The sequence below is a fragment of the Acanthochromis polyacanthus genome, chromosome 7 (genome assembly GCF_021347895.1).
Source record: "Acanthochromis polyacanthus isolate Apoly-LR-REF ecotype Palm Island chromosome 7, KAUST_Apoly_ChrSc, whole genome shotgun sequence".
Classification (NCBI taxonomy): domain Eukaryota; kingdom Metazoa; phylum Chordata; class Actinopteri; family Pomacentridae; genus Acanthochromis; species Acanthochromis polyacanthus.
The window spans coordinates 38,816,758-38,837,792 of NC_067119.1; the positions used below are offsets into that span (position 1 = coordinate 38,816,758).

General features: G+C 39.2%; 1 protein-coding gene across 1 annotated transcript in view; it reads left to right on the top strand.

The window, feature by feature from the left end:
* Positions 1–7,282: 7,282 nt before the first annotated feature.
* The window catches only part of nr6a1a (nuclear receptor subfamily 6, group A, member 1a), a 137,756-nt gene continuing 124,003 nt past the window's right edge, over positions 7,283–21,035 (top strand). The window contains exon 1 of the mRNA XM_051950545.1: positions 7,283–8,073. Coding sequence (XP_051806505.1) covers positions 8,007–8,073 — 67 coding nt within the window. The 5' untranslated portion in view covers positions 7,283–8,006. The remainder of the gene's footprint in view (positions 8,074–21,035) is intronic.

The following is a 21,035-nucleotide window of genomic DNA, read 5'->3' on the forward strand; positions in this document are numbered from 1 at the left end:
AAGCAGCAAGTTGAATCAAGCTGTCTTTGAAGATACCTCTCAAAAAATGATGCATTTGGCCAAATTTGACCCGGTCATGAGAATTTCAGACATGATGGCTGCAGAAGGAAAATACCACTTAAAGTGCTACATGCTGTTCTGTAGAAAGTATGAGCAGAAAAGCAAAGAACAAGAGGGTAAAGACCCAGAGTCAATTTGCTTTGAAACAACAATGACAGATCTTCAAAATGAAATGATGAAGGGATGCATCTTCTCACTCAAGGCAGTGTGGGAACATTATAGTAATCTGCTTGCAAGAGATTTCTGCATAGAATCCGGGACCTACAGGAGCAACAGATTCAAAGAAAAGGTTTCAAAGTTCCTTGGAGAAAAGGTGGAATTTGTTCAACCCTTGGATACCACAAAGCCAATTTTGATCGTGCCATCTGTCTTCAGTGAAGTTGCTGTGAGAAAAATGGTTCAGAAGACAATGGATGAGGAAAGCAACAGTTCAGATGACATTCTTGAGCCCAGAGAAGGAGAACAACACACAAGGATGCATCATGAAGAAGAAGTCCTGAGCTGGTTGTTCAGGGTTGCTCTCAGAGTCCACAATGACATGAAAGACATTCCCGGACACACCACAGTTGGCGGCCTCAACCCTGAACATGCTGAAAAAGTGGTGCCTGAAAGCTTGTTCATGCTCATTCATCTACTTTGCAAGGGGGAAGACAGAATTGTTGAGAACGATGCAGATGAAGACACACTGTCAGATAAAGACGCAGAGATTAGGACAAAAGTTCTCAGCATCTGTCAAGACATTGTATTCCTTGCATCAGGGGACCGCAAAATGACACCAAAACATCTTGGTTTGGGTCTGTCAGTGCACCAAGCTACCCGCTCTAAAGACCTGGTGACACCACTCCATGCTGCCGGCCATTCTGTCTCTTACGAGACTGTGCTACGTGCTGACACCACTCTTGCCAATAAAACAGTCATTGTAAGCAAATCTTGTAAGAATGTCATTTTTCTTTCATAAAAATGTAAAAAAATCAACTTCCCATACCTAAAAATATAAAATTGAACACAAACTGTGTGCAAATATTTGTCATAGAACTCGAGATATTGATAAATCTTGCCGCGACAACAGCCATTTTGAAAACTTTCATGGCGGCCAAAATATTCATTCTCAAACTTGACATCCACCACAAATGTCCTCAAGTGCTACATGGCTACACATACAAATAAGATGCTTGCTTCTAACAGACAATGTTTAGGGTGCCACTTTGTTTGAAAGCTACAGATTTCAGCCACTAAACTATTATTTAATGTAAAGTAGTGTGTGAGTCAAGTGTCAACAGGTTTACTATAATATCTTTATAAATAATCTTCAATTTTAATTTTCACTCAATTGTATATATAATATTTAGAAGCTCCTCCAGATAATGCCAAAAGTGTGCAAACAGTAATCAAAGCAAAGGGTGGCTGTTTTGAAGATTCTGAAATATAAAACATATTTTGATTTATCTCACACTTTTTGTTTACTATGTAATTCCATGTGTGTTTCATGTCGTCAGTGAGAATCTGCAATGTACTGTAAATAGTGATGAAAAAAAAGAAAACATTTAATGAGAAGGTGTGTCCAGACTTTTGACTGATAGTGTACATTAAAAACACATTATCTGGAAAAATAACAAAAAACAGCCTCTTTTGAGAGAGCAGTGCTGATCTGAAAGTGAAATATCCCTTCAGGTACATCACCAAAAGCTGTGGAGAGAGGCTGGTTTGCTTTTGTGTCTGATGACTGTCTGAAGACTGTATTTGCTGCTTATAAGTGAAACTAAAGACCAAAATAAAATGCTTGTTATTTCTGAGAGACTTTGGTTCATTTTAAGCTGCCTAAGACAAAGTGAGTTGTTTTTAGTGTAACACAACTAACTACATCAAGTCATTTTGTTCCCCTATTACATATTACCAGACAAAGTTTTTAATGAAATGTGAACAGACCAGATGTCATACATTACAGCATGGATTTTGCTTTGCCTGGTTGACACTGCCGCCATGTGGAGAGACGGAACGGACTGCAGGAAAAACACTGCTCATGTTCAGATGACAGCAGGATGAGGGGATGCAGTTTGAGGTGAAAGATGGAAATAGGCTTTATGTTACAAAATGAGGGCGCTTACATGTACGCTAACAAGCTAGAGGCTGTCTACAAGAAGGGCCTGAGCCAGCTCTCCTTCCTTAGGAGGTTCAGGTCCTTCAATTTATGCAACTGCATGCCCCTGATGTTCTATCAGTCTGTGGTGGTGAGCGCCATCTTCTCTGCTGTGGCAGTTTGGGGTGCATGCATCAAGGCAAAGGATGCCAACAGACTAATTAAACAGATGAGGAAAGCCCAATCTGTGGTTGGCTGTCAGTTGGTCACCCTGGAGGAGGTGTTGGAGCAGAGGACCAAACTACTGGCCATCATGGAGAACACCTCCCACCCCCTCCATGAAACTGTGGACAATCTGAGGAGCAGCTTCATCAACAGACTGATAGAACCCAGCTGCTCCAAGGAACATTGCAGGAGGTCATTCTTACCCAGTGCAATAAGACTTTTCAATATGTCTGGCAGATCACAAAAGGACTGTGTCACTCTGCCTGCTGATGAAACCACTTTGCATCCTAAATATCATTCATTGCATCTATAAACTCATCTGCACCTTCTTCTGTCATTTGCACATCTAACCACATTCCCATTTGCACATTTCTGTATCATTTGTGCATATTCTGTTGATTTTTTCTATATTATATTTTTATCTTAATTTATTTCACCTCGACTTTATGCCCTACCCTCATATTCTGTGTTATTGTTGTTATTGTGAATATCCGTGCCGCTGTAACAACCGAGTTTCCCTCTGTGGACTAACAAAGTCAGTCTAAGTCTAAATTTAAATTTACTATTGTTTTTTGGATACATGCTCCATGTGGAAACATAAATTGTGATTTCAGAAATCTAGATATGGACCTGGTTCACAGGAAAATGGCTCATAAATGGCTCATCTCATTGTAAAGATCACAGCAGAGATGCTCAGAAAACGGACACCAAATAACCACGTTTTATTTTCCCTTAAATGTGTATACTAAAACACACACAAATAGAAATGTGTTGTCATGATGATTTGACAAATAACAAACACAGAAATATACAATTATAGCAAATATTAATTTAATATGGAGGGAGACACATTAAACTGGGTCTAGGGGCACGGCAAACAGAAGATTTTTCCAGTCGGATACTTCATTTTTCTGCATTCTGAAATTTATTGCACACGTCTGTGGTCTTAGTTTATGGTGGAAATGTTTTTCTTCATGAAATGGGGAACACTTAAGTCAGAAATTAAGTGAGAATTTAAAATAGAATGGACTCTCTGACATTCTGTATGGCTTTTAGCATTTGTTGTCCTGTCGATCATCTTCATTTCATGTTACGAGTGCTGAATCAACACACACTCATTCATCTGGATTCATTTATGAACTAGTGAGGCTGTTTCGGCATGATTTCTGCTCATGCTCAGGACTGTGTGCAGATTGAAAACAGATCACTGATTTGCAGCACTAATGTGTTGTCTTCTTTCATATGTTTTTCAGGTTTAAACTAAGTAAATAACCTCTAAAGGTAAAATGAGACATTAACGGTTTACCTTCAACAAACCGGAGACCAACGACAGCAAAACATCTAATTGTCATTGTTGTCAAGAGTTACAGAATGCACACATTTAAACGGAGAAATGATTAATAACCCTGTAAAACCCACAGTTGCAAAAAAAAAAAAAAATCAGTTTTATATGTATGTATATTATTTTGCCCTGCAGCAGAACTTCGTGTGCAGCAGTGCCCCTACTGATTTTTCCACAGAAAATGATGTGAAAGCAGAGGATTTTCAGATAAAAGCTTTAGTGCTGGTAAGGCCATGAGAGCATTCGGGGGCTGCTGCTGCTTCTCCTTTTGTTTTAATTTCAATATTGTAGCCTTGGACAGTATTTGTCTGTAAGTACTTAAATTGTTTGACTTACCTTGTTCTGTTGTGTGTTTATGTATTGGTTATGTTCTGATTTCTATTTGCAATTTCTGGTTTGTTGCAGTTTTACAGTGAAAATAAAATAATCTTCAGTAATAACAAAAGTTACACCTTAGGTCTGAGGAATCACTTGTTAGTTAGCGGTCTACCTATAAAACCAGAAAACTTGTAGGGAGGAGAGTATGGAAAAAATGATGAGACCACCTTGTTTCCTTCAATTCCTTGTTCATTTTAATGCCTGGTACAACTAAAGGTACATTTGCTTGCACAAATATAATGATAACAAAAAAAAAAAGCTCATAAGGCTTTATTTCAACAGCTGGCATCAGATATTTTCCATGGCTTTCTTGATAATAACCAAAATCACTTAAATTCTTTCATCAACAGCTGTGGCATTGTTCTCCCAAAAACAGCTTTTAGGTATTCTGTGTTTTCTTTTCTGTCTGTTTTAGTCACATGATCCACACAGGAGTTAGTACTGATGCATAACGCTTGTTTTAGATGACTGCAGCTTTGCATCTTGGCATGCTCTCCACCAGCCTCTGACATTGTCCTGCTGTCACAGCAGCCCATTCCTGTTGCATAAATAGAAAGCAAACTTGCTTTGTTTTTGGGCTTGTGGTTCTCCTTTGAGCGTTTGATGATTTTCCACAGGTTTTCAGTTGGATTTACACCTGGTGATTGAGCAGCCAAGGCATGGTTTCAGTGTTCTGGTTCTCCATCCAGGCTTTAACTGACCTTGCTGTGTGGTAAGGGGCATTGTCTTGTTGGAAAATCCAGTCATTGCAGGCAGGAAAGAGTTTTCCAGCTGATGGAAGAAGACTGTTTTCAAGAGTAGCCCTGTATATGACCTGGTTCATTCGCCCTTCACACAGTTGCATTTGCCCTGTTCCACCCTGACTGAAACTACCCCAGATGGTCACTGATCAACCCCCATGTTTTACTGTAGGGGCAGACAGTCTGGTTTTAAAACTTCTCCAGGCTTCCTCCTAACCAGCAAGTTGGCTGGAGTGGGCATCAACTGGAAACTGGATTCATCCCTGAAGAGAACCTTAGCCCAATCATCAATGGTCCAATCCTTGTGATCCCAGCTAAGAGTAACCAGGCTTTCCTCTGCCTTTCCTTGATGAAGGACTTCTTCCTGCCACGTGTGACTTCAGAGCAGCTTCAAGAAGTCAGTTTCCAACTGTCCTTGCTGAACAGGTCCCATTTCTCCACAGTGTCCACTAATTTTTAAGGTCCCTGGAGGTCTGACAGCGATTCCTGACACAGGAACAAATGAGTACAAGGAGATCTGGTCGGGCAGAAAGACCAGCTAGCAGTTTGGTAGAACCATGTTGGGCTTGTTTTTTCTTGTTGATTGAACTGTCTTGGAGATCTCGAGTTTTTTCTCTGTCTGTCTCTCACTCGTGTCAATTTCCAACAGTGCCAAGATAGCTGCCTTTGTGGCTTCACATAATTCTTTTGTTTTAGGCATTATATGAGAAAAACTTCTACATTGGGCTAGGGCTTGAATGCAAGCAGGAAACCACTCAAGGCCTTTGCATGTGCAGTGCTGCTGATGACATGAATTTTCCTCTTATTTACCCTGGGAATACTATTCAGCTGAAGCATGTAGGTAATAGGACATAAAGTATTATGGAATCAGCTGCATTTTTACCTCCGCCAGGAGGTTATGTAATCACCGGAGTTTGTTTGTCTGTGTGTGTGTGTGTGTGTGTGTGTGTGTGTCTGTGTGTGTCTGTTTGTCTGTTAACAGCATAACTCAAAAAGTCATGGACGGATTTTCACCAAATTTTTACAGAATGTCCAGAACAGCAAAAGTAACAATCGATTGCCGCCAGGCCTGGCGGCCATCTCTCAATTGTCCTTTGACCTTCAAAAAATTCCTGGATCCAGACGGTGATCCGGATCACCTCCAAAATCTAATCGATTGTTACTTTTGCTGTTCCGGACATCCTGTAAAAATTTGGTGAAAATCCGTCCATGAATTTTTGAGTTACGCTGTTAACAGACAAACAGACACACACACAAACACACACACACACACACACACACAGACGGACAGACAGACAGACAAACGGCATGGCGGAGGTATGCGCTCTCCGAGTGCTTTTCTAGTTTGTTGTGTTCTTTGTATTCTTCCGGTAATATACCTTTAGCTTTTAGTTGTACCAGTCACTAAAAAGAACAATAAATTGAAGAAAACAAGAGTGGTCTAATCCACACACACACACACACACACATGTTTGTTTTTCTACATACCGGTGGGGACTTACCATTGACTCCCATTCATATCTAACTCCTAACCCTTACCCTAACCCTAACCTTAACCATCACCAAATCAATGCCTAACCCTAAACAAACGTTTTTGCACTTTTACATTTTTTATTAACAACAATATGGCCAAGAAAACGGTGTTGCCACCGGTGGGGACCTCATTTTAGGTCCCCACCGTAAGACAAGTCCCCACCTTTATAGCAAATAGTCAGGTCAAAGTCCCCACCAATATAGCAGAAACAAGTACACACACACACACACACACACACACACACACACACACACACACACACACACACACACACATGTCTGGTTCTTATATCTCCGTGGGGACATACCATTGACTCCCATTCATATCTAACCCCTTACCCTTACCTTAAACCTAACCTTAACCCAGACCAAAACAATGCGTAACCCTAAAGAAACGTTTTTGCACTTTTATTTATTTCAGTAACAACAACATGGCCAAGAAAACACTGTTTCCATTTGTGGGGACCCAAATGAGGTCCCCACCTGAGAGCAGCTCCCAGTCTGAGGAAGCCCTCACCGCACATTGGCCAGCAGAGGGCGTTGCAGCCCCCACTCACCGCAGGACTCCTCTCAGACAGCAGGGAGACGCCTCTGTTATTAGCCCAGCTGCTGCCACAGTTAGCATTAGCATTCTGGTGCTCGGTTTGTCCATGGGTTTGTTCGTCTCGTTAAAATGCGGCTCTTCAGATTATTGGGGTCAGCAGGAGAGGAGGGTAAAGAGACTTCATATCCCACAATGCCACGAGAGTGAAGTCAGTTCATTGCGTAATCTCTGTTGTGTATTTGTGCTGCCTTCAAAGGATGTGGGAATAACCAAACTTCTTCGTCGTAGCCATATAGGCTAATGCTGAAGGGTGACAACGACGAAATACATTTAGCTGTGTAAGTTTAAAATAAAATTAAGATACTCTCTAATTTCTAATACACTAATTCAGGGGGTAGCTAAACAGCCAAATTCACATGATTTTGCTCAATTTTGCAGTGGTTTGCATTATTTTGTCTATGTCATGAACTCAAAATTTCTTTATAAAATGACGATTCCGTCGTTTCTTCTTACGTCAGTTAGCAAGCATGCTTATTTCTGCAGCATCTTAAGTACAAAGGTTATTCTTTACAGGGAAGGGGTTTAAAAAGAAAAGCAAACACCATCATGATAAAGTTGAATTATTAAAAACAAATGTATTAATAAAAACAGCACAGATGAATTGAGTAAAGTGAGCACAGATGCAATATAATCAAAAATGATCGAATAAACGTGTAGCCTCCTTCATCAAAATAAAATGAATGATTAAAATCAGTGGAAGAAAGCAAAATTTTACGCAAACTATTCAAACATTTTAGCACGATTTACTGAGTGCGGTGCCTAATTAGATGTAAGAAGCTGCTGTCCTCCACTCTCCCATCAGGCCCTGAACGCACCATCCCATGGGGGGTGTGGATCCAGTTATTCCCTGCTGACTGGAAGCTAAAGCATGGGACGGCAGTCCGAGCAGTGAGCCAGCCGAGCCGAGGACAGGGACAGAAGCAGCGCCAGCTCGAACCACTGCAGACCCGCTCCAGCCCGCTGTCACCTCTCCATCCCCGGCCGCTCCATGGGCGCTGCTCCGTGGCGGTGAGGGGCGACGTCGAGCTGACCAGCCCATGCCGGAGGATGGAGATAGAGAAGAGGACGAATGGGTTCGACTACCCGGAGAGAAACAACGCCAAGTCCGTGAACGGTAGGAGATCCCCAGTGTGAAACTGCACTCACACTTCACATGTATGACCTGTTATCACATGTAGTGGGACACACAAACACACAGCAGGTTGCTTTAGTTCTGCTCCTCTTCCTGCTGCACCTTCACCAAACTGTTGCTCCTGGACATTTCCACATCAAAGCAGTCTGCAGCCACTGTTTCACAACGTTTCACTTGTTAGGCTGAAGTTTAAACTTACAGATTTTAAATGTGTCTGCTGGAGTGGAGTGAAACAACTCCAGGTTTATTAGATATATGTAGAATATGTGGCCGGGGTTTGATTTGTTTCATTGTTAGAAAACACTCAATTGTTTTGCAAGCCTCCTGAGTTGTGTGTGTGTGTGTGTGTGTGATAGCAGGACCTGGGCTTGCTGGGAACAGAGGTCGGAATGTTTTTATTTGGAGGTGGTCAGTCAGGCTCGGGGAGATCGTAAAAGGTGAACTTTTGAACTTGAAGAGCCCTGAAGCCATTAGCTGTTAGAGCCCAAAATCCAGAGCTGCGTGTGCTGCACAGGATGGAGGTGAGGGGAGAGACGGCTTCATCAGCTGCGCTCTGACACACTTCTTCTCTTACTCTACACTCACTTCTCCCTCAGTTTGCCTACAGTCTCAGCTCAGCCTTTTTGCAGGCTTTTCCACGATATTGACCGCTTAAACGCTCCAAATAAAGCCCACAATGCCTTGCAGCATCTGTCCCAGACTGGTGACACAAGATTTATTGACATTTCCAAGATTAAAATTCCTTTAACCCTGCATGCTCACCGTGACACAACATGTCTTCCTGAGACTGCCTCTCCAGGATGGAAAGTTTCAGAGATTTGTCCTAAAGAGCGTTCTTTGTCCTGAAAAAGGACCAAATAAAACTTTCGAAATTAAACCAACAACCCCCCGAAAAGCATTTTTTAAAATAATACAATGCTAAAAATGTACAAACATCTAAAGCATTTTTTAGGGCAGCGTGTCATTTGATATCTATCTGGTCAACCCACAAAAATCTTATTTTTCTTCAACTGTTGGTTAAGGACATTTCAGACATTTTCCCTTTTTTCTGTTTTTTAAATATTAAGACAAATTATTGATCAGTGTAAACATTAATTAACAGATTAAAGAATTATGAAAATAATTTTCATTTCCAGCACGCTAAGCTTTTTCTATAAGGATTAATATTTTAATAGATCTACATTTTACAGGAAATAATTATGTGAGTTGCAAAATAAATAATTCCAAACATATTGAATAATCAAATTCTCTATATTATTTTGAAACACATGTTATGGTAATTATACTAATATAACAGATGGCAGCTTGTAGCTGTAAATGTAAATGTATTTAATATTGTCTCATTTAAATAATATAGACGACCGTTGATGAGTTTGGGGTCACTTCGAAATGGCCTTATTTTTAAAGAAAAGCAGTTTTTTTCAATGAAGGCAACATTAAATGAATCAGAAATCCAGTGTAGACATGGGATTGATGTTAGCTGATTGATTAAACTTTATTTCAATTTTAAGACAAAATAGGTGCATTTAAATTAATGCTAGAAAACACAGATATGTTTCCGAACTCTCTATTTAATATTTTCTAATTATTTCAGCATCTACACTACCACTCAAGAGTTTGGGGTCACTTAGAAATATCCTTATTTTTGAAAGAAAATCAATTTTTTTCAATGACGATAACAGTAAATGAATGCTAAATCCAGTGTAGACATGGTTAATGTGGTAAATGACTATTCTAGCTGTAAAAGGCTGATTTTTAATGGAATATCTCCATAGGGGTACAGAGGAACATTTCCAGCAACCATCACTCCTGTGTTCTAATGCTACATTGTGTTAGCTAATGGTGCTGAAAGGCTCATTGATGATTAGAAAACCCTTGTGCAGTTATGTTAGAACATGGATAAATGTGGGAGTTTTCATGGAAAACATGAGATTGTCTGAGTGACCCCAAACTTTTGAACATTGGTGTTTAATAATCCAGTGTGATCAGAAAGACTGAAAATCATTATTTCAAACAATGCAATCAGCAAATCACAAAGGCTGCATTTCAGGATAAGCAGCATCTCTGTTATGTGGATGGTTTTACACATTCCTGCTGCCGGCAGTCACAGTTTTGATGTGGAATCTCCATCTTCATGTTTTTAACTGATTGCACAGTAAATATTGAACTGAAGCTTAACTTAAAAAATATTGCATATCTGTAAAAAAAAGAAAAGAAAAGAGAAACGTAGTTAGATATTTTCTCGAAATGACTTAGTGTTAGTGAGGAGGACATTTTTGAAGACTGAAGTTGGAATGACTACATGAATAGACTGAGTGAATTTTCATTGCATATGTTTCACAAAAAAAACAGGTGGAAGAACTTGTCATTTTAGAGAATTTGCTGATTCTTGTTTTGAAAGAGTCAGCTGAATCTTTTTAGTTTTTTGGAATGTTTGTTGAACAAAGCAAGACAACGTCACCTTGGAAAATTGTCTTTTGCTTTCGTCTTTCTGCGGTTAATTGATAATTAATAAGACTGTGCGTTGCCACCATATAAAAAAGACAGATGTTGAAGTCCAGCTGGATAAGTCGTTGCTGATGGAAGTGTTGAAGCCTTCCTATCATCTCACATTGTTCTGGAGAAACAAAGCAGTCGAGGCTCCTTCCAGCTCCTGCTTCTTCACATAACCACATTTGAAGAACAAACTCAATTTCCATTGATCTTTAAATTGACCAGGAATTTGGCTCTTTCCCCTCTACCACTCCCTGTTCAGTGAAGTGTGCTTGTTTTAATGTAATTGAACTCAGTGGAAGAAGAAGAAGAGACTGGAAAGAAAGGAGGAGGAGGACGGGCCGGGTGGAGGGGCAGGGTGTTAGTGGAGCCATGTTTGGGTCTTGGGCGGGTGTTTGCAGGCTGGTATGAGCAGGGCTGAAAGAAAGTGCCTCGTCAGCCCTGCTCTGGCGTGAGGGGGCGGGGGTTCGTCCTGTCCCTCGGGGCAGGGTGAAGGGGACGCCGGGCAGTGGGTGGGGAAGGGACAGGATGTCTCCCTCCTACTCCTCCCCTCCTGCCGTGACGCTTGAATGATGAGCCAGGAGGAGTACAGTAGAGGAGTGGAGGCTGCTGCTGGTGGGCGGACTGAGGGGGAGGCAGATGACATCTTCTCCTTCTGAACGTGACTCAAGAGCTGCACCAACTTCTCTCACACTCGCATAACAGAGTGTTTAGATCTCTTCAATAACTCAACCAAAATTACACGTTGTTCTGTTGAAAACATTCTGAATTTAGGCGGTCATGCTGACTCTTTTGCTCTCTTCCTTGAAACAAAATCCAAGAACTTTATACGCTCATGTGCTTTTTTCTGTTTAATATCATCAAACATTGAATTTGTTTGAGGTTTTTCTTTTTTTTTTTGTTCTCATTTCATGGTCCAAGAGGTCAACTGACTAATCAAGAAAATAATTTCATTTCTTTATTTGGACGGGGCAGAGCATATTAATGAATGTACAGTCTCATAGGTTTACACAAGGTTGCAGTAAATAAGCCAGATTTAGCACAAGTGCTAATTTCTATCCTTTTTCCTCTACATATAAGAAAAACATACAGAGTTACAGACGTATAGAAAACAATAGAGTAAAACAAAGACAATGATAAATGAATTCTGGCTGGATTAAACCTAAAGTGCTTTTATTTCAGTAAAGTGATTTCTAGCAGGGCCTGTCATAAAGTGCCTGTTTTTAAAGAGGAAAAGAACTGTTGGATTTACCGATGCTGAATTGATTGTTGGTTGCAAATTTTGTGCACAAAAATATTGTTGTTTTTTTTTCAATGAAAACATTCTGAATTTGAGAGGTTTAAAAAACAAAAATTTTGCAGACTGTTTTGCTGTTTCCCCTGAATCAAGATTCAAGAACTTTATTGTCATACACAGCAGAAACACAGTGGAGGAATGAGATGGCAAATAAAACAAAACAAGATCAAATTTAGTTAAAAAAATAAATTCTATGTGCAACCGTTAGCATCCTGTTCATATGACAGTGCTGCACAAGATCCTAACAGTTGCACATAGAATTTATGTTTTTTTTAAAACTTTTTTTTGTTTTTTTATTCTTTTTTTTCATTACATTTGATTTGCTATTTCCACTGTTTCTGCTGTGTTTATTACAATAAAGTTCTGAAATCTTGAATCCTGTCTCAGGGAAGAGAGCAAAAGTCAGCAAAATGTTAATTTTTTTTAACCTCCCAAATTCAGAATGTTTTCATCAGAAAAATGTGCATTTTTTTGTGCATAAAATTTGCAACCAGTCACTGTTAATCTGACAGTTGTTTTCTTCATTAGTCAATCGAAGGCTTGGATCATGAAATGTCCAAAAAATTGTGAAAAACCTCAAACATATTCAGCGTTTACTGAGAATACACAGGACTTAATATCTGAGAAAAAGAAAGGATCAGGGTGATGCATTAATCACAGAATTATTGCATCCTTATGGTGAAATGAGAGCGTCTTATTCTGAATTTTATAGGTTGTTAAAACAAAAGATCATGTGTTTTCTTTCCTGTAAGACTGAATGGAATTGTGGGAATGCGAATCCTGCACCGGTATCTAGTCTTTATGTCTGCTTTGTGCTCGTCTCTCTCTCAGGGCACAAACGTCGTCACACCACACAGAACATTCCTCAGCACATTATTTACATGACTGCTAAATGTTAAAATGTCCCTTTTCCATCTGTTTGTCAAAATGCAGATCAGTCCGTTTCGTTTTTTAAATTTTTTTACAATGAGCATTTAAACAATCTAGACTGTAAACTGCGGGATCTTATCAGCGTTTTGACTTCTTTGTAATTCTTCTTTGATAATTTCACCAGATTAGAGGAAAAGCTTTCCATCCGTGACTGATTAGCACTTCAAGCAAAGTGCTGCGTTTCACAGCTCACTCCACAGCAGATGGTTTTACCATCCCAAAAAGATTCAATTCATGTAACCTGAAAGAAATTTAAAGTTGTCCGACAAGCAAAAATAATTAGACACACTGCAGAAAACTAAAAGAACTTGATAATTTGACCCCAGTATAAATGAATTTAGCTGATTTATTGGAAACCAAACAGTTGTTTGCATTTTTTTCTTTAAAAAAACCCCCATAATAATAACACAATAAAATATATTGTACAATTTGATACCGTTTAAAAAACCATCTGGGACTGCCGTTGACTGATTGATTAAACTTTATTTCAATTTTAAAGTAAAATAGGTGCATTAAAAATAAATACTTAGAAATAATTGTGATTCTGTCAATTTAAAATCTGTCAGTTCAGTATTTACTAATTATTTTAACATTTACACTATCGTTCAAAAGTCACTAAGAAGTCAAAGGTCGCTTATAAATGTCCTTATTGTTGAAAGAAAAGCCTCTTTTCAATGCAGATAACAATAAATGAATGATAAATGCAGTGTAGACATAGCTAATGTGGTAAATGACTATTCTATCTGGAAACAGCTGATTTTTAATGGAATATCTCCATAGAGGTACAGAGGAACATTTCCAGCAACCATCACTCCTGTGTTCTAATGCTACATTGTGTTAGCTAATGGTGCTGAAAGGCTCATTGATGATTAGAAAACCCTTGTACAGTTATGTTAGCACATGAATAAAAGTGTGAGTTTTCATGGAAAACATAAAATTATCTGAGTGACCCTAAGCTTTTGGACGGTAGTGTATATGCACAGACAAATTTATTTTCTAGGCTCTTTCCATTGTTGATTCATCGATTAGTTGTTTGATCATGAAAAGATAAAAAAAAAGAGTGAAAAATGTGGATCAGTGTTTCTCAAAGCCCAAACGTACTCTGGTTTCTGTCATAGAGGAGGAAAAAACATTTTCATATTTAACAGACTACAGTCAGAAAATGTACTCTTCATAGCTGTAATTGTTGATTGTTGAGGTTGAGTTGTTGATTTATTTATTAGCTGACAATGAATTCATTAATTGTTGTTGTGTTCATCTTTACTAGCTTCCTATTTGTTGTTGTTTTTTGTTTTTTTTTCTTACAGATTTTCCCTGAATGGGTTGCTGCCTTTAAACATATATTTTTCCACTTGAGATACCTACAAAACTAGACCAAATTTTGTTTTTTTTCCTCCAAAATGCCGTAAAAACATCCTTTTTGGGTATTGTTTTCTGAAAAGTTAAGCTGTAGGTTGTGTGTAGATTTTGTTGGCTCCTCATAAAAGGCAGCATTAGTCAGTGTGAAGGTAAACTGGAGCTCATTCACTGATAGTTTTTGTTTTTTCCACTCTAATGTCTTGCCAACATATGAAAAGTATCATGTCCAGGAAGCACATGCGCATTTAATTTGCAAGCAGACTTTTTCACTTGACTGTTATTTTATGGAACTGAAATAAAAGTGACTGCAGTGTTTAGCAGTATGAGAACTGCAACTATTAGATTATTTCTGTCATCCTTACTTTTTAACAATTTCTTTCTTTGATTAGCCGGTTCATTATTTTGTTTTCAAAGTGTAACACAAACGAGAAAACTTTCCCTTAGCCCAAAAATCCCCAAAGCCTTCAGTTGATGATTGATAGAAACAAAAACAAGCAGAATAGACTCATATTTATTGACAAACCAAATTCATCACTTTAGGATTTTTCCCTCAACAGGCCTGCGACTGAATAAAGTAGATGCTGGTTAATTTTTGATGAATCAAATAATTATTGCTGCTCTGAAGATGACACAAGGAGCAACTGTACGGTTTAGTAGTCTGTAGGTTTTTGTCAAGCTGATGGTTTTCAGGTTTTGTTGTTGTGCTCAGAATGGTATGTAATGAGGAGGATAAAATATTAAGAACACTTTTCAACGTCGCTTTTTAAACCTTCCATGTCGGCTCTTCCTGTCATTGTGAAGCAGAATTCACCGAGCGTTGGATTGTTCAGGTTGGTTTTACCCTACTGATGATGTGTTGTGCTAAAGTAATTAATTAGATGATTCATTAAAAATATAATAAAAGCACTCGGAGAGTGCAGCGCTCCTCCAAGGCTGTTCATTCCCCCATATGGCATGGTCAGAAATGCAGCATTTGTTTATTAGTTACTGATGATCAGAAATAACAGCAACATGGAATGTGTCCATTTAATATAGATCTAAACACAAACAAAATGACGTTGTGCTGAGCACAGGCGTGTGTCATGCATGTGTACGTTATGTATGGATACTGAATCACGTGACCTAAATATGTAGCGGGCGGCGGTAATTGATGAGACTCAGAAACACCCCCACAATTTAATCAGTTGTTCCTTGTGTCATTTCCGATGGGTAAGTCCTCAGCAGTGGATTTGTCGTCGAATCACAATCATGTGATCGTCAGCAGGCAGCTGACGTAGTGTTCACTTGTCATGGTTACAGTGATGTTGTGCCACTATCTCACAATGATACAAAAATCTTTAACAAATCCATGGATAAGCTGCATCACTGCCAAAATCTAATCACCTGGTCCTTGTGTCATTTCTGACCTTCCCTGAAAATTTCATCCAAATCTATTATTCCGTTTTTGAGTAATTTTGGCAACAGACAGACAGACAGATGGAAGGACAAATGTACACCGATCGTCACATAACTCCACTGGACATAATTATGATATTTAACCCTGTGAGCTTTACGCAGTTTCTGGGCATCCTGTCTTCCTGTCCAGTAGGGCTGGCCCGAATATTCGGATACCAAAATAATATCCGGATACCACCGTAGCGAACGAATATTCGGATATTCGGGTCCAGCCCTACTGTCCAGTGATTTTTTTTCTTCTTCTGTTTTTACAGTTTCTGCATCTGATAAAAAGTGTAATTTTGGTGTATTTTTTGAGATGGCATTCCTTTTAAGATAATGTGCATGTTTTTAGGGTAGAGAGAGTTAAATACTTGCAAGATTTTTTTTTTCATTTTCACAGAAGAACAAATTAGCTAATGTTGATTTCACCTGGAAGAGAGAAAACATTCGAAGAAAGAACGTGAAAATGAAGTGTAATTAATGGAGAGTTTGTGGCCGGTGTTTCTGTGGAAGGTCATCATCGGTTTCCAGAGGTCTGGAGGCTGAATGCCCTTTATCATGCTGCTGTTTCCAGGCAACACATGTCAGGTCAGATGATGATGCAACAGCAAACGCAGTGCAAGGCAATGTAGCGCTCCCTCACAGAGATGACAGAGATCAATCATTGTTCAGATCCTTCTCCTCTTTCATCTTATCAGTACGGCATTCACGCTGCAGTGTCGCTACCGTCACATTTCCACACAGTCAACAGTGCAGTCTCTGTGGTGTTTGTTACAGAGGCTACAATTCAGGGCATTTGAACCAAAACATGGCTTCACTAAGTCCTATTACTTCGAGTAATCCCTCATCCACATGTGAAGGGATAAAATATTCGGACTATTCAGTGCAAAAATTGGGGAAAGCATGCAAAATTGGAGAGATACAAGACCAAAGAGGAAAATCCAGTGATGAATATAAAAAATATAATGTGAATTTAAAACAGTCCAGCAAAAAAAAACAAAAAAACATGGACCTTGTCAGCCACGGAAAATAAGAGAAACTGAAGTACAGTCGACGGTGTTTAGCAACAAAGAATGTGTTTCCTTTTCAAAAATGATTTACTGTCCAGTAAATGCATTTAAAGTAGAAGGTAGAAGTATGTCACTTTAGAGCTACAAACATTAGCCAAGTACTTTTTTCTTTTTCTTTTTTTTGCAATGAATTAAATCATTTTTCAATTTAAAAAATGCTAAACTTAATGGTTTCTTGTTCTCAAATTTGAGATTTTGCTGCTTTATCTTGTCTGACATTCTCATAAATTAAATATATTTAATTTTTTGGGACTGTTGCTCATGTAAAAACAAGACATTCTGTAATGCCACCTTGTGCTGTAGGAAATGTTTTATTGGCATTTTCGTTATTTTGGGATCTTTTGTAGACCTGAACCCAGTCATCGGGTGTTTTAATGCTGAAGCTCTCCAAGCTGTTGCCTTCAAATGACTCGATTACTGACTGAAATACTTTAGTCTGCATTTTTTCCATTTGCTTTGACAACCTGAGTGTTCTTCGTTTAAAAGTCCTGTTTTTAATTCACAGACGTGTCCAGCATTTTATTTTTTGTCAGAGCCACACTGAGCTCCGATCGTCGCTCCCTCTGCTTGTGGTTTTGTTGTTGTGTGTGCGCTATGATGGGCACGTGGGGGAGGTGGCCGGTGAGCGCTATGGGAACGGTGACCAGGGTCAGTGGGATGTTGCTCTTGAAGCATTAATGGCCCAGCTCTCCGCTGACCTCGGCATAACCCAGGAAGGTATTTACAGCCTCCACTTGATCCATGAGCTACGGGGCTCGGATGGCACTGAGGCTGCTCTCTGAGAGGTTTTCTGGCTGATCCTGGGAGAGGCTGAGGCTGTAACAGCTGCTAATGAGCTGCAGGGGGAGGATGATGAGGGAGGAAGCGGCACACTGCTATTAACCATATTTTGTGGGGGAATGTATAATAGTGAGTATCTGTGGGCCATGCTTTTGTCAGGCCTCTGTGATATTCAACACGTAGGCTAGCCAGAGGCCATAAATGTCTTCAATTTGAGTTTGAATTTGGGTGGAGGATGAGTTTACAGGCAGCTGTAAAACACTGAACTTGGTATGTAGAGTAGGGATGGCTTTCCTGTGAAGCTGTAGTGCTGGAGGATGCAGTTGTCATGGGGCCATAAAAGAGCAGCTGAGGAGTTACGATATTTCCATTTTAGAGGCACTCAGCAGATAGGTGTCACTTGCATAGATATTTGAATTAGAGAATCATTTAGCTTACAAAGGGATTTTCCTGTTATACGGATGCCAAAGTCATTCTATGCCGGCTGAGAACTGCTGTGAGTGAGTGGCTGTGGAAGTACAATTTGGACAAAGCTGATCTCCAGGCACCATTTCACAGTCAACAGAAAAGACACACAACTGTGGACTTTGACTCTTTTAGCAGGAATTTGCTAAAGAGCCACAGTTCTCATTAGGTCATCGCTCACAAACACACGTAGTTTTCAATAAACTCCGCCTGATCTCACCTCAGACTGCAAACATTTTCTAATACCCCAGGTTGTGCTTGGAAATTGTGCCTCTTCTTTGCTTGTATATTATTTACATAGTAAAAGATTTGAGGCAGCGGTACAATGAAAACCGTCTCCAAGACTTTGGATGTTGATTGTTTAGTCGACAAAATGGAAAAAAATTGTAATTTCCCACTTTAAACAGACATTTTTTTTAAATATCTTGGCATGACTAGAAAAATTCAGATTAATTAATTAAATAATTTGCTTACTATCAGTTACATTTTCACATTTGATGTCCATCGATATACATTTCAGACAAACCAAATATACACAGTGTAGACCATTTGACATTTTTATATATTTATTTTTCTATTTTATTCTGTTTTTGTCTAACTACATCTAAACTAGATTTAAAAAGGAAAAAGCTGGTCAAAATATTCAAATTCATTAGCAAGGAGTAGTTGATATATACATGAAAACAACATGAGGAAATGCACCGTCGAGGCGCCATTATCTTCTTTGCTTAATCTGCAAATAGTTTTCTCAAATAATTGACTTACTGTGTTGTCAATAAAATGCTTTTTAAAAAAATGGTCAAAAATGCCTATTCCAGTTTCTTCCAGCTCACGGTGATGTCTTCAAATGTCCAAAACCACAAAGATATCCAGCTATTTTCATGTGCCATACAGTAGATAGCATATGGCCTTGTTTTATTTTGACAGGGACACGATGTGATGAGAGGACACCACCACAGCAGTTTTTTTCATCGTCTTCACATAACACATCCTTTGATTTTGTTTTTTTTAAAATCACCTTCCTTTTCCATTTCAGTTATTCTGAATGTAAAAATCCCGGCTTTGCGATGCACTCAGAGACCAGTAGGAGATGAGAGGAAGGCTCTCCTTCGGCCAGATCCAACGGGTTTGGACTATTGTAGCTTTGGTTTTTGAGATGATTATTATCAGATGGCTGCTATAGGCTTGAGTTTGCACAGTGCAGTACACTCACCGGCTCTGAGAGGCAGTAAAACTCCGACCCCTGGTATGATGAAAGGGAAGTTGCTCCTTTGAGCGTGTCAAGCAGCGGTGACAGAACCCCCCATCCTCCCGCCCCTCTGACCACAGCATGACCCTCACCTCCGTCCGGATTAGCACAGATAAAGACATGCGTTGCTTATCCTCACATTACAGACACTGTTGACTTCACTATGAAAAAATCACCCCATAGTTTGTTGGATTATAACTTATGGTGATAGTTTAACTCTAATACCTATTAGGGATGTTACAGTACCATTTTTAATGACATATTTTCAATCAAGCCCTGCAGAACAAAGATTCATTTTCAGTTTAACTCCTTAATCCTTTTATCAATGGAGGCAGGCATTAAAGTTTAACACACCAATAAAGACACTCAAAAATAAATATATATATACATAAACAAATAAATGAAAATAAGAGTGAGCTCACATTGATACGCATTAGACAAGAATAGCACTCAGAGAGCGCAGAACTCCACGAAGGCTGCCCAGTGATTGATTTCTTACAGACGAAATCTTTAAAATTTCATCCAAATCTGTTCGTCCATTTTTGAGTAATGTTACGCACAGACAAACAGACAGACAAACCAACGCTGATCGTCGCATAACTCTGCCGCGTTCCTTGGTGGAGTAATTAGAAAAGTACTCAGAGATCGTGTAACTCCACCAAGGCCGTTCATTCCCCCCTATGGCATTGTCAGAAAAGCAACATTTGTTTATTACTTCTTGGCAATCAGAAATCACAGCAACATAGAATGTTTCCATTTGATAAAGATGTACCCACAAACAAAATGACCTTTCACTGAGCACAAAAAAATGGGAAAAATCCCTTTGTAAGCTAAAGTAACAGCTGCAACTCTCTCAGCTTTGACTTTGTGTACACATCTGGATGACTCTCTTTTAGCTGCAGTTTGTGGTGTTTTCTCAAATTGCTTTTTGGTTTTCATTCCACAAGCTGCAATGAATCTGCTGCTGAATCTGCACTCAACCCCACCTATTCTCATGTTGTTTTTGTCCAGTACGGTCAGCATCTAAACTATTCTCAGTACTTTTGGTAAATAAACATGTTTTCAGGATTTTTGACATCTGTACTAAACATGATTACGAGTATTTTCAAAGAAGAGAAAAGACAAAATTTGAAAACTGGTGGAAAATCCATATAGTCTGTAAAGTGCTAAATTTTATTCCCCAGTCTTAATTTATGAAAGCCTCTCCTTCCTTTTGTTTTATTCCTGCTGTCCTGGTCAGGTTTCCCTTTAAAAAAATCCTCAAGCTTCCAAAACCAGTCCTGCCTGAAATGCTTCATTTGAAGGCCAGTCTTTTTTCTGTTGCTTATCTATGTCACCGCATAAAAAATGTGTGTACCGCCTGCCTATCTCCTCGTTCTCACACAAAGATTAGCAGCTTCCTTGCAGTTTGACGTTTTGTTTTTGCTTGCTGGAGTTGTTTCTGCTAGGCCTAGATTCCCCTGCTTCCTTACTTTTCTTGGGCTAGCAGACCAACCAGAGCAACAGACAGGTACGTAAACAGAGGATGTCAGACGGAGGGGGATAAAAGGTGCTGCAGCAACGCACAGCATGATGAAAATAAACTGTTTTTTGAATATTAAAGCATGTAAACATATTGTAGGAGACTCAAAAATAAAGCTGTGAACCTATGAATCAGGCTGATACGGACTCTTTAGATAAGATAAAATATAAATTTGGTGACTTATTTGTAATTGCTTTCCCAGGTTACATGTTAGAAAGTGTAAGTGCTTCTAAGTACACAACCCCAATTCATTTGTATCACTTTTACTCACTTTTTGGATTACTTCCTTTTATGTACCTTGGCTGGCAGATGTCTTCTACATTTAAGATAATTTGCTGTTTA